Genomic DNA, 14,434 nt, shown 5'->3' with positions numbered 1-14,434 from the left:
TCTTGGCTTCCTAATTTCCTTACCCATTCTTGGAATAAATCATTTACTAGAATGAATGTTGAGACCCTGGGGGATATTAGGATATTCTTGAGAAATAAATTTGAAGTGCCAATTTTGTGCTAAATGTAGGTAGAAAATAGCCTTTTAGATTTTAAAAGTAAATGGCTAAAAATTAAGCATTATATCCCTCAGAAAGTTTATAAGGTTTGACAATCATTGTTTTAACACAGAAATCTGTTTATTAAACCAAACAAAACAGAGAAAATTATACCAGCCCTCAATTTTTGAATTTTCATTTAAATAAGCAAACTCTAAATCCACATCTTAAAAGATGTTTGTGCAGCTATGTATTCCCAAAATACTCATATTTCAATAAGATTTTCACATTATATTCACCAACAGTATCACAAAAGTTTTTTTTGTTTGTTTTGTTTTGTTTTTTGTTTACGTAACTGTAAGGAACAGTAATTCTAGAAACACTAGAAGAAAAAAGCATAGCAATGTCCACAGTTACAAGAAAAAGTGCACATTACTCGGTCACAATCACAGTCATTACTTGAAAAACTATATGTAACAAGTAGATAAGAAATACCACTGATGCTTCAAACTCATGGTCAAAAACTGAATGACATAAATTTTACATGAAATAAGGCAAATTCAGGAATGCACAAAGAATTTGTAATCCAACCAAAGCTAAACAACAGAAAAAAGTTGTACAAGAAGCATGAACGAAAGTACTTCTCCCTAAATATTTTAAAAATAGGCTTGCCTCAGTGCACAAAGAAAACACCACTCATGTGTATCCCACACTATAAAATAAGAAACAACGATAAAATACGGGGAATAGGAGGGCACAGTTCATTGTAAGTTGCAGCTGCATCCGCTGAGAGTTCTTTACATTATTTTTAGCTAGAACTGAAAATTATACAAATCATATCAGGAGATGTAATGATCTTTTTGGAAACTATTTCTGAGGGAAATGAAAAGAAAACTACACACAAGAGTGCAAATTTTCAGATTGTCACTTGCAACCTCTTAACATTCAGTCATCTACATCCAGTTGCTGCTAGAGGGATGCCTGGAGACAGCAGCGGCAATCAGGAACGAGCAGCTCTAAGAAACCAAGGTGTGATTTTTTTTCAATGATATGTCTTGTCTTAACATTAAAAAAATTCTGGGATGAAAACTGCTATGATAAAGTTGCAGTGTTGAGTGGGGTTTTTGAGAACAGCATGAGTGCAGAAATGCAGGCTTTTCTTGGAAGTAGTTCCTGATGTGATGATTGAAAGAACGTAGGCAAGGGTTTTTCCAGCATCAAGTGTTATTTTTGTAGAAAGAATTTGGAAAGAGGAGAAGGCAAGGGATGTGGAAAAGGTACTTACAGTAGTTTCTCAAAACAGTTTTCTTTTAGGACCTATGAAAAAGTTACCAAAGTAAAAATGACAAGTTTGAATGAAAAACAAGTTTTCTTTTTATAAAAATTACATATATTTTTTTAAAATACAAGATCCTTTTCATTGTTGTTATATCCTGTAGCAACAAGAAATTTGGCTTTTTTTTTTTTTTTTTTGCCAGGTACTTCAGCTTTCAGTCCAATGAGTCAGTAGCAAATTCCACTAATATTTCAGCTGAATCTTGAACTACTGTTTTATACCACAAGCTTCTTCTGTTTTATCCTTGAATTAAGAACAGATAGCCTTTTATGCCCCTGATATTTATGCTGACACACTAAAACAAAAAGCAATAGGCTGGACATATTAAAGTATCTCAAGTACTTCAGAGGCCAGAGTTCCTTTGAAGCACCTTAACACATCACTTATGGATCAAGGACAATGTGGCATAATGGAAGTATTTCTCTTAAAAGACTGCAGTAAGACCAGAAGTATCTCTGTTGGGAAATCAAAATGTCATTAGTGGAAACTGCAAATTTAGACCTCAGTGAATATGGTGGTTGTCTGTCTCAGTTCTGTTGTAAAATGAGATTTTCCAGTTCATCTGCAGATCGCAATAAAAATGCAGCTGACTCTCGATATCCTGCAACAAGCTGTCTCACGGCATTGATTTCAGTTGGACTCAGCTGGGGTCTGGAGTTTGAGCTGCTGGAGGATCCTGAGCTAGTCGCCAATTGCCTCTTCATGCTGAGATCAGTGGGTCCTAGAAAGAAAATCATCACAAAATTAGACATAAATATTATTTGTTCTAGCATCTTGGATGTGAGCATTCAATAAATTATAGTTGAAGAATTCATGAATTCTTCCACGAGAAGCTAGTGATCTCTTTAATCAAATACATCTACTCTCAGAAAGATTAATGAGCAATGTAATGGTAACTGAGTGGCTTCTCTTTGGACTTCTCTCAGATGCCCGAATCAGCCTCTGGAAATCACCTCTTGCTGCGGAGAGATGGTGAAAACTTTCTTGGAACATGTGTGTTTTGAAAAATTCAATTTTAAATCTGTCTTCCATATGTTGTAGAAGCTTCTCATAGTAGCATAAAATGATGAGAATTACAAACATTTTTCATTTGTTACATTCATTAACAGATAGCTTAGACCCCATCAATTTGCAATTTAAAAAAAACTGTGATGTTAATGACTTTAGAGTACAAACTAGTCAACTTAGAAAAAAGGAAACTAAGGACTAAATGACTTCAGAAATATGTTTAGAGTTTAACAACATTTAAGTGGCACAATAAGGACTTCACTTAGGTATATTATTATTATTATTATTATTCCTTTCAGGCAGATGTTGTTTACCAGGCTGATTAGTATTAAAAGTGTTGACATATTACATTGGAATTTGTTTTAGAAGTGCAATAAGTAAGTGATTACTGCGAACAATACCACAGAGAACCTAGATATTTGGAATACTGACTTAAGTGTTTTTAATGCCGTCTCTGTATTTATTTGCACAAAACACATTCATGTGCCGAAACCTTCTTTTCCTACATATTTAAGCCATCTGGTGGGTATGCTTTTTGACAACATTTTGTAAATTTTTACTTAAAAATTATTTATAAAGGTATTTAAAATCTTTCATTCAGTCATTTGTGTTGGGAAGATACTTCTTTCAATTATTAAGTGTTCACTTTTATAGTTCTTAGCTGACATTATTTACTGTAATTATTAAAATTGCAGTATTAAATTTAAATCCTTGAATAAAACAGTACTAAGCACATAACTAAACATGTGCTCCAAAACTGTAATGATTCTATAACTTGAAAATGTTTTAACAGATTTTTCCAAACCATGTGTAAATTTTCAGATAATGGTATTCATTTCGTGAACTAAAACAAGAGATGTTATTTTATCCTTTTGGTTCTCCTTGAAGCATGATGGAGATAGGTCAAGACCCAACCCCCTCCACTCTCCACCTCCACAAAGGAGATGAGATGTCCCATGAGAGGGAAATAGCTTCACATGGAATTTAATTAGAGCAGAGATGAGACTAGCACACAAGAACTCTGACATCTGAGAGAAATGTATTTCCACTTCTGTAGTGGCCTTTCAAAGTTTTGATTTTTCTAGCAGGACTTAGCTTCCATTTGTTCTGCTATTTACAAAATCATGAGACTGACATGACAACCTGGAAGAGAGATGTGTGATGTCACATTTGCAAACAGAAGTTACTGAACCTGTATTGAGGAAAATCATTAACATCATTGAGTTTATTTGGAAAGTTCTGAGTGGATTAAAAAGGCATAACAGAAGTAGTGGTCTCCAGATGAACCCACTTTAAGTTTTGTTTTTCTTTATATTTAAGAGGCCCAGTACCAGGATAGATCTTTATAACAGATATTGAAAGGGTTTTCCTCTCAGCTGTGTAGTTATCTAGTATCTGGTTGGCTGACTATCATTATTTCATTACAAGGTGTAACATTTTGATGGTTTTTGCTGTCAATCCAAGTTGATTGACATCCTTAACTAGAAATGAGAAACAGTTGAGGCAAGGGCGCCAATTCTTTCTGAAGTGAGGGAGATTGATTTTATTCTACTCGGCAGTTTGTGAATTACACTCTACCACTGGCTCAATGTTCTAAGCTTCCAAACCAAGACCCAGCTTTCACTTTCCTTCAGACCTTTGTTAGCACAGGCATAGTCTAGAGAAAGCTCTGCCATTTAGAGGCTATTCACACCTCCAAGTTATTATTATTCTTTGTCTGGAAGACAGTTGACATCATTATCCTGGCTTCTTTCAGATCTGCAGGATCAGGATAGAGTGCATAAACCAAAACTATAAGTAGTCCTTTAGCTGAGTGTTTATTATTCATGTCTTCACTACTATGGGGTTGGGTGAGGAATCAAGCTAAAATAAAAATATTTGCAAATAAACAAGATATTTCACTAGTGACCAAATAGCCCTCACTGATTTGTCACTACCATTCATTTCTTCCTCATTGAGTGAATCCCATACTTGACTGGTTTGGCTTAATCAACCCCAACAATATGATCTGATTAGAATGCATATCAATTACAAGTAAAAATTCAAATTTTATAAAGATGCTAAATTTAGTGAAGTCTAGGAAAGTATTCTTGGAGACCTGCTTAAATCTCACAAAAGGCTACTGAGAAGCATGGTTCTGGAAAAGCTGGACCAGTTAACAAGAAAATGACCAAGGATAATGACACAAAAGATACTTCAAGAGAAATGATTTTGATATCCAAGGTTAAAGGCAAACACCAAGGCAACTTGCTAGGTCCACATTTATATAAGTGCGCACATTTTTACCAAAGTGATGCAAACCTGCTTTATGATCATTCTGAAAAGATAAATAAGAGATAAAAGGTATTTCATGTTAACATACAATGCTGTTTGAAAAATTAAGCTCCACATATCAAAACCAATTCTTTATTCATTTTTTTGAGGTTTGAGGGATATTTAAGTTACAAATAAATTTCAGTTAAATGAAAATGTGTATTTTCATTTTACTTCTTCATTTTCTTTTTCATTTTCTTTTTCAAATTATGAGCTGAACATTTCTCCCCTATTTATGGTGCATTTTTGGTTGTTGTTTTAAATAGACTTGTTTTTGTGATCATATTTTAGTGTCATTTATCCTTAGGTAGTAGGGCCCCTTAGGACAAAGTTTTGTTTTTAGCAGTGTAAATTCTCTTTGAAAGACTATGGCATACATTTATATTTATCAAAAATTAGACTGAAGGTAAGAATGCAAGGCCCATAAATGCAGGCACCCTTTGTGTCTCATTTACCATATCATTCTATGGAGCTGTGTTGGTGCCTGGCACAAAGGAAGCCTCAATAATAATCAGTGACTAATCAATGTTTGTATAATCAATAAATGAGAAGTGCCAGATTTTTCTACAGCCAGTACTTAAGAAATAGGAAATAAGTGATGTTATTAATAACACTAGTTGTGGTTAAAACAAAACTAGTTAGACATAAAACACAATGGTTTAATGTGACTTACTGAAGTAAAGTAACCTCTAATATATGGAAATATTATTATTACCATAAAAGTCATCTAAAATTGTAAAAATGTAATTGCTTGATTACAGTGATTTCCACATGAATCATTGCTGATAGAGAAAAATAAGTTATTGTCCATTTCCTAATTAATCATGTTTGTTTTGCCACTAAATATTACCACGGGTCCTGAGTTGAATATAAAATCATTCCTAGCTTTATACAACCTTCTTCTACATACCCTTCTTCAGCTAGGACCTCCAATCCCAAGTAATAGACTACGAAATGTCTGGATAACTGGCAATTAATTTAACAATTTTAAATAAGTGAAGAACATTTTAAATTCATTCTTTACTACAGGTGGTGGTGAAATTTTTAAACAAAGAACAAGGTAGTAAATATTTTAGTCATCTCAGGCCAAGAGGCAGAATTGCCGATATTAATAATATGTAGGTACTTACACAAAAAGAGAGAAACCAGATTTTTACAACATTCTCATGGACAAAATTCAAACTATAACAACAATTGAGTCTTTTTTAAAAAATAAGGTTTACTACGGAGGAGAGTAAAATTCTTTTTCTAGGAAGGGGCTTTTTTCTTAATTGAGCTTCACTGTTAATGTTCCCTTTCATCAAAATCAATTGCAAATGTTCATCTGTTAATGAAGATTTGTAGTGATATTTTATGTGTTTCATCTTTGAAAATGTCTTTTTGTGCAGATATGTATTTTCAAATACTTTTATCAGGTCACAACCATATTATTTTAATTGAGCATATTCATCACTTAAAAGTCATTATAGAATTCTATTAGATCCTTCTCCTGATAGTTACCTTTTATTAGGTCAATACATTGCAGATTAATTACTTCCAATTAAAGTTTAAACTGGAAGCTCCTCAACTGAACAGTGAAAAGGAATTTGAAATATGAGAATTTACTTTGCGTTTGCATCAATGTACTAAAATATTGCTGAGTCTGTGGTATGTGCTCAGAAAATATATTCACTGCAAATTTGCATGGGAATGGAGATTTTACTTCTTGTTTTAACTTCCTATAGGACAAGAAGTTTATAAGCAATTTGCTATTACTGTGATTCAAACAGTATTAGCCATCATCAAAATGACTTTACCACAGCATAAGCTTTGCATATAAGTACTGTTTTATCTTGTAATTTCAGATTGAATTCAACAAGAAACATTGCCAATTCTGCAGCAAAAACTAATTTCCAAAACCATTGAGTGTTTACTGATACTGTTTGAGGGCAGTTCTTACTCAGAAAAAATTTAACCTTAGCCCTGATCTGAAAAAAAAATTGTAATAAAATTTTACCAGGAAGCCATCAAACTGCTGTGTGGTAGGACAACTCAGTATATTCAGATTCTATTCTGACAAAATTTCACAGTAATGAACAGGGCTAACTGATGAGAACAAATGAAGTTTAAAGATGATACTACTGTTTTAACCATGAACGAAATACTGAAGTGTTTTCCACAATGCAACTGCTAATGGCTCTTTCAAGGAATAACCATATGCTTTATGTTTTAACAAACTTTGTAAGTATGTCCAAGTAACCCTCTTTGTGCTTCACACCTCTTAGAAAGTTCCACTTCAGATTGTATTGAATTACTTTTTTTGAAACTTTGAAAATATTCTCGCCTATAGGTGTTCCACACTCACTATTCATAGAGGCTGTTTGTCACTTCAAGCTTATCATTGACTCCTCCAGTAAGCAACAACAGGGTAGTATTAGTACCATCTCAAATCAAGAGGCAAGGAAAACTACTGGAAACTACAGTTACCTTGTTTGTTAGCTGACTATTTATATTACCAATATTTCAATTTCCTCAAACTTTCAAGCACTGTTCTTGCCATAATGCTAATAGTCTTGAGAAGGCTTATTTTTCTGGACACAATTCTTTAGCTGTTGCAGTAAAATGTGATTTAATAAACTTGCTATCAGTAAATGAAGTGATTTTCCCTGGTTGGCTAACAAATTTGCCACTTGAAAACTTTGTTTGTAGGCCATTTCATTTCTTATTTTTGTGATCAGATGTTTAATCAAGGTATTCATGATGATATTGTAGTACTTTTGCCAAAGAGAAAAAAATTCAACTATGAAACCTCAGGATCTTAGCTAAGTTAGCTAATATAGATAAAGTATCCATCCAGCACAATGCCTGGTTATAGTAGATATTCCATAAGTGGTAATTTCTTTCTCCAGATGACTGAATATTTATCAGTGGGCTAAAGATATCTAAAATATCACACTAAATATACATTGTTAGATTCAACATGCTAATGAGTTTCATTTATATTCACAAGTGTGATTACACTATAATTTGCCTTTCTAATACTGTTTTTGATGATAGAATTATAGTAGTATTATAAAATGAGCTGGAGTACTCTCTCTTCTTTTATCCCTTTTTCCTTTTAGAATTGTTTGTCTAAAGTGAAGACTACCTAGCCTTTGAAGCCTTGGTAAAAATTTGTAAAACCATCAGAGTCTGAAATTTTTTAATGGGCAGATTTTTATAATACTGATTCAATTTATATAATGGTTACAGGTTCATTTGGAATATCCATTTTTGAATTAATATTGGCCAATTATGCTTTTGTAAAACATGGTCTAATATCTCTAAACTTTCAAGTATAATCGCATAAAAATACTAATTTAATACTTTTTAATCTTTGTTTTTTAAAATTTCTATTATATTTCTTCTGTCTTTATTCATCTTGTCATATTTTTAAAAAATCCCTTTCAAGAATGTTGCTTTTGCCTTTGTTAGTCTTCCCTATTGCTGCTTTGATTTGTATTTAACCAATTTTTCACTTATTCTATTGTCTATGGGTTTTCTCTGTTTTAACTTCTCAGGTTAAATCATTAGTTCATTAACTTTCTATTTTTTCTAATGTGTATGCCAAAATGCTAAATTAGTTGTATTCCATAAATCCAGTTATGTAGCATTTTCATCTTTGATAATTATAAATATTTGTCCACACAATGCTATCTGCATGTTAATGATTCTTTGTTTTTTTCCATTTGCTTAGGTGGTCAACATATGTGAAAGAATATGTATTGTTAGATATCTGGGAGTCAGATTCTAGATATAGCTATTAGATTAAATTTTAATTATTTGTTTCAAATCCAAATGTTTTTCTTTTGTATCTTTTTTTGTTTGCTTTTTGTTTTTCTGAGAGACTTGTGTTAAAACTCCATGGCTATCATTATGACTTTCAATTTCCCCTTGCTATTTTGTTACTTTTTCATTTAATTTTGAGGCTTTGTTATTGGGGTACATGGTTGTATTAGTCCATTCTTACACTGCTATAAATATGTGAGGCCAGGCATGGTGGCTTATGCCTGTAATCCTAGCACTTTGGGAGGCCAAGGTGGATGGATTACTTGCGGTCAGGAGTACAAGATCAGCCTGGCCAACATAGTGAAACCTAGTCTCTACTAAAAATACAAAAATTAGCCTGGCATGGTGGTGGGCACCTGTAATCCCAGCTACTTTGGAGGCTGAGGCAGGAGAATGGCTTGAACCCTGGAGGCAGAGGTTGCAGTGGGCTGAGATCATGCCACTACACTCCAGCTTGGGGGACAGAGCGAGAATCCGTCTCAAAATAAATAAATAAATAAATAAATAAAATGAAAATACATACCCAAGACTAGATAATTTTAAAAAGGAAAGAGGTTTAACTGACTCACAGTTATGCATGGCTGGGGAGGCCTCAGGAAACTTATAATCATGGCAGAAGGAAAGCAGGCATATCTTACAAGGTGGCAGGCGAGAGAGCACATGTGAAGGTGGAACTGTCAAACACTTATAAAACTATCAGATCTTGTGAAAACTCACTACCATAAGAACAGCATAGGGGAAACAAACCCCATGATCCAATTGCCTCCCACCAGGTCCCTTCCAAAACATATGGGGATAATGGGAATTACAATTTGAAAGGAGATTTGGGTGGGGACACAGAGCCAAATCATATTCTGATCCTGCCTCCTCACCAATCTCACATCCTTTTTAAACATTTCAAAACCAATCATGCCTCCCTGACAGTCTCCCTAAAACTTAACTCATTCCAGCATTAACCCAAAAGTCCAAGTGCAAAGTCTCATCTGAGTCAAGGCAGTGCCCTTCTGTCTAGGAGTTTGTGCAAGTTAGTGATTGTGGTTTTTGCCATTACTTTTAATTACTTTTGTACCAACATAATAGTTACTTCCAAGATACAGTGGGGACACAGGCACTGGATAAATGCTTTCATTCCAAATGGGAGAAACTGGCCAAAACAAAAAGGCTACAGGTCCCATACAAGTCTGAAACCCAGTGGGGCAGTCATTAAATCTTAAAGCTCTGAAATGATCTCCTTTGACTCATGTCTAACATCCGGGGCATGCTGATGCACAGGATGGTCTCTCACGACCTTGGGCAGCTCCCTCATGGGCTGGCATTGAGTGACTGAGGCTTTTTCAGATACATGGTGCAATTTTTCAGTGGATCTACCATTCTGTGGTCTGGAGGATGGTGGCCCTCTTCTCGGCAGTGCCCCAGTGGGGACTCCATGTGGGGACTTCAATCCCACATTTCCCTTCCACACAGCCCTAGCAGAGGTTCTCCATGAGGGCTCCATCCCTGCAGCAGACTTCTGCCTGACCATCCAGGTGTTTCCATAAAGCCTCCAAAATCTAGACAGAGGTTCCCAAGCCTCAATTCTTGATTTCTGTACACCAGCAGGTGCATCAACATGTGGAAGTCACAAAGGCTTGGGGATTGCATCCTCTGAAGCAATGACTGAACCTTTACCTTAGCCCCTTTTAGTCACAGCTGGAGCTGGAGTGGCTGGGATGCAGGGCACCAAGTCCTGAGGCTGCAAGCACCAGCAGGGTCCTGGGCTTGGCCCAGGAAACCATTTATTCCTCCTAGACCTTCAGGCCTGTGATGGGAGCAACTGCTGCCAAGATCTCTGACATGCCCTGGAGACATTTTCCCCATTGTATTGGTATTGACATTCTGCTCCTCATCACTTATGCAAATTTCTGTAGGTGGCTTGAATTTCTCCCCAGAAATGGGTTTTTTCTTTTCTATCTCATTGTGAGACTGCAAAATGTTCTAACCTTTATGCTCTGTTTCTCTTTGAAACATAAGTTCTAATTTCAGATCATCTCTCTCAAGTCAAAGTTCCACAGATCTAGGGCAGTGACAAATTGTCACCAACATAGCAAGAGTGACCTTTGCTCCAGTTCCCAAGAAGTACCTCATCTCCACCTGAGACCACCTCAACCTGGACTTCATTGTCCACATTATTATCAGCACTTTGGTCAAAACCACTCAACAAGTCTCCAGGAATTTCCAAACTCTCCTACATCTCCCTGTTTTCCTCTGAGCCCTCCAAATTGTTCCAACCTCTGCCCCTTAACCAGTTCCAATGTTGCTTTCACATTTTCAGGTTATCTATATAGCAGTTCCGCATTGTCTGTGGTGCCAATTTTCTATATTAGTCTATTCTCACACGCTATAAAGAAATACTCTGAGACTGGGTAATTTATAAAGGAAAGAGGTTTAACTGACTCACAATTCTGCATGCCTGGGGAAACCTCAGGAAACTTACAATCACAGCAGAAGTGGAAGCTAACACATCTTATATGGTGGCAAGTGAGAGAGAGTGCATGAAGGAGGAACTGTGAAACACTAATAAAACCATCAGATCTCATGAGAACTCACTCACCTTCATGAGAACAGCATGAGGGAAACCATTCCCATGATTTAATCACCTACCAACATGTCCCTCCCTCGACATGTAGTGATTATGGGGATTACAATTTGAGAAGAGATTTGGGTGGGGAAACAGAGCCAAACCATATCAATAGTACCTAGACAATGGTTACCTTCTGATGAACAGTTACTCTCATTATTAGTTAATAAATATTTAATTCCCCCAAGCTTTTGTATTAAAGTCAATTACAGTGGTTTCTCAATATCCTTGGGGACTTGGGTCCAGGATACCAAAATCCAGGATACTCAAATCCTTTATATTAAATGATGCAGTATTTAGATATAACCTATGTGCATCTTCTGGTATGTTTAAAATCACCTCTCGATTACTTATAATACTGAATATATGCAAATGCTATATAAATATTTGTTATATTATATGTTTTCATTTGTATTATTTTTATGTTTACTTTTGATTTTTTTCCAATTTTTATTTATTTATTTATTTATTATTATTATACTTTAAGTTGTAGGGTACATGTGCATAACGTGCAGGTTTGTTACATATGTATACTTGTGCCTTGTTGGTGTGCTGCACCCATCAACTCGTCATTTACATCAGGTATAACTCCCAATGCAATCCCTCCCCTCTCCCCCCTCCCCATGATAGGCCCCGGTGTGTGATGTTCCCCTTCCTGAGTCCGAGTGATCTCATTGTTCAGTTCCCACCTATGAGTGAGAACATGCGGTGTTTGGTTTTCTGTTCTTATGATAGTTTGCTAAGAATGATGGTTTCCAGCTGCATCCATGTCCCTACAAAGGACACAAACTCATCCTTTTTTATGGCTGCATAGTATTCCATGGTGTATATGTGCCACATTTTCTTAATCCAATCTGTCACTGATGGACATTTGGGTTGATTCCAAGTCTTTGCTATTGTGAATAGTGCTGCAATAAACATACGTGTGCATGTGTCTTTGTAGCAGCATAATTTATAATCCTTTGGGTATATACCCAGTAATGGGATGGCTGGGTCATATGGTACATCTAGTTCTAGATCCTTGAGGAATCGCCATACTGTTTTCCATAATGGTTGAACTAGTTTACAATCCCACCAACAGTGTAAAAGTGTTCCTATTTCTCCACATCCTCTCCAGCACCTGTTTTTTCCTGACTTTTTAATGATCGCCATTCTAACTGGTGTGAGATGGTATCTCATTGTGGTTTTGATTTGCATTTCTCTGATGGCCAGTGATGATGAGCATTTTTTCATGTGTCTGTTGGCTGTATGAATGTCTTCTTTTGAGAAATGTCTGTTCATATCCTTTGCCCACTTTTTGATGGGGTTGTTTGTTTTTTTCTTGTAAATTTGTTTGAGTTCTTTGTAGGTTCTGGATATTAGCCCTTTGTCAGATGAGTAGATTGCAAAAATTTTCTCCCATTCTGTATGTTGCCTGTTCACTCTGATGGTAGTTTCTTTTGCTGTGCAGAAGCTCTTTAGTTTAATGAGATCCCATTTGTCAATTTTGGCTTTTGCTGCTGTTGCTTTTGGTGTTTTAGACATGAAGTCTTTGCCCATGCCTATGTCCTGAATGGTACTACCTAGGTTTTCCTCTAGGATTTTTATGGTATTAGGTCTAACATTTAAGTCTCTAATCCATCTTGAATTAATTTTCGTATAAGGAGTAAGGAAAGGATCCAGTTTCAGCTTTCTACCGAGTCTCTTTTCCAATATTTTTTATCTGCAGTTGGTTCAATCTGGAGATATGGAGCCCACTGACACAGAGAGACAGCTGTAATGTCATATACCCTCATATAAAAATTCTTTCAATACTTCTGCAAGATTGTATTTTATCTGGGTCACTGCTATCAAAAAAGAACTACATTTTATTTATGCATCCACCTGAGAATTTGTCCTTTAACAAATGGTGGATAACAACAGAAGCAAATATGAGATGTAAGTATAAGGTCTTGGAACTCTCCATCTTCAGATAACTTACCCTTTGATTAGAGAAAAGATTGATACTACAGTTTAGTGGTAACTATTTGTCTCTTCTGTAGTCTATGTCAAACCGAAGTCATTTTTAAACCAGTTAGGTGTAACTGTAACCCTAATATGCCTAATATGATTGTACATTCAAATACTTCACTCCTCTTGATGTCATTAAGTTTACACTTCTCTATGTAGTTAACACTGATTAATCAACATTAGGTTACCAATAAATAGTATACTTCTCTACAAAGTAACAAGTTGCTAAGATACATATTGTACACATACTTAAGAAAATACAAAAAGCAAGATATGTTTCAGTGTCAAGGCCAAGTAACTGTTTAAGGCATTATTCAAGGGAGAAAAGATAACCTTATAGATTGTACTCCCCCACCAAAATTATAAGACTTCTTTCTAGCAAAGCTAAGGATCAAACATTGACAGCAATTGCAGGTTAAATTAGATCTCCTTAATAATATATTCCTGGACTGATTTGAGGGCAATTTTGACTGTTTACTTAAAAGGTTAATTTTAGTTGAAGACTGTAAATATCAATCTCCCACACATTTAAAAAATTACTGCAAAACTCAAATCTCTTGGATCTGCTTTTTCTAAATTCTAAATTTTTACACCAATTAAAACATTTTAAAATCTTCTTTTCCCACTGTCTTGATCCATTTGTGTTTTATTTCATTTTTCTGATCTAAATTGACCTTGTTTAAAAAAAGAGAGAAAAATTTCTGTTGAACATCTCAGCACTTTTGTTTGTTATCTAAGGGGGTTTTCTACACAGTCAATTTAAAGAGAAGCAGTTATTTGCCACATTGGCCTTTCTAATCTTTCCTCTACTTTCATTTGCTAATTCCCAGTACTCAGCTATGTAAACTGCCTGAGTTTGCCCAGTAAATGACCTTTCTACTCAAGCTTCAAATTCAGTATTTTGTGGAGACCTAACTGATCCTTTGATAAATCACAGGATAACTTAAAGTGAGAATCAGTGTCCCAGCAGTTTTAAAAATTTGTGAAGGGAAAGACTCCTAGCATGCTTCTGTTTCCAGGCAATTTTTGGCTTCTGGGGAAAGATACAAATACTGCAGGAGAGAGAAGAGTTACTTTTTAACTTAAGCTGAACAAACATACTACATAAGGGCATAATGATTTATTATATCATTTGTTTATGTATATATTTACATACATGTATACATTTTCAAATAACAGGAAGCAATCCCTAAAACCAGAAAGAATAAAGCATCAATTTATTATTCTTCAGAGAGCCCATGAGGTCAAAAATATCACAATTGCTTAG

The 14,434-nt window shown here is 35.2% G+C and overlaps 1 protein-coding gene across 11 annotated transcripts in view; it reads right to left on the bottom strand.

Annotated features, from left to right (window-relative positions):
- Nucleotides 1–219: 219 nt before the first annotated feature.
- NOL4 (nucleolar protein 4) overlaps nucleotides 220–14,434 on the bottom strand; it is a 387,024-nt gene continuing 372,809 nt past the window's right edge. For all 11 annotated transcript variants that reach the window (XM_050767257.1, XM_050767246.1, XM_050767248.1 and 8 more), the window contains one exon: nucleotides 220–2,154. In XM_050767257.1, coding sequence (XP_050623214.1) covers nucleotides 1,961–2,154 — 194 coding nt within the window. In that variant the 3' untranslated portion in view covers nucleotides 220–1,960. The remainder of the gene's footprint in view (nucleotides 2,155–14,434) is intronic.

The sequence above is a fragment of the Macaca thibetana genome, chromosome 18, assembly GCF_024542745.1.
Source record: "Macaca thibetana thibetana isolate TM-01 chromosome 18, ASM2454274v1, whole genome shotgun sequence".
Lineage (NCBI taxonomy): Eukaryota > Metazoa > Chordata > Mammalia > Primates > Cercopithecidae > Macaca > Macaca thibetana.
This window is presented reverse-complemented; position numbering and strand designations above follow the sequence as displayed.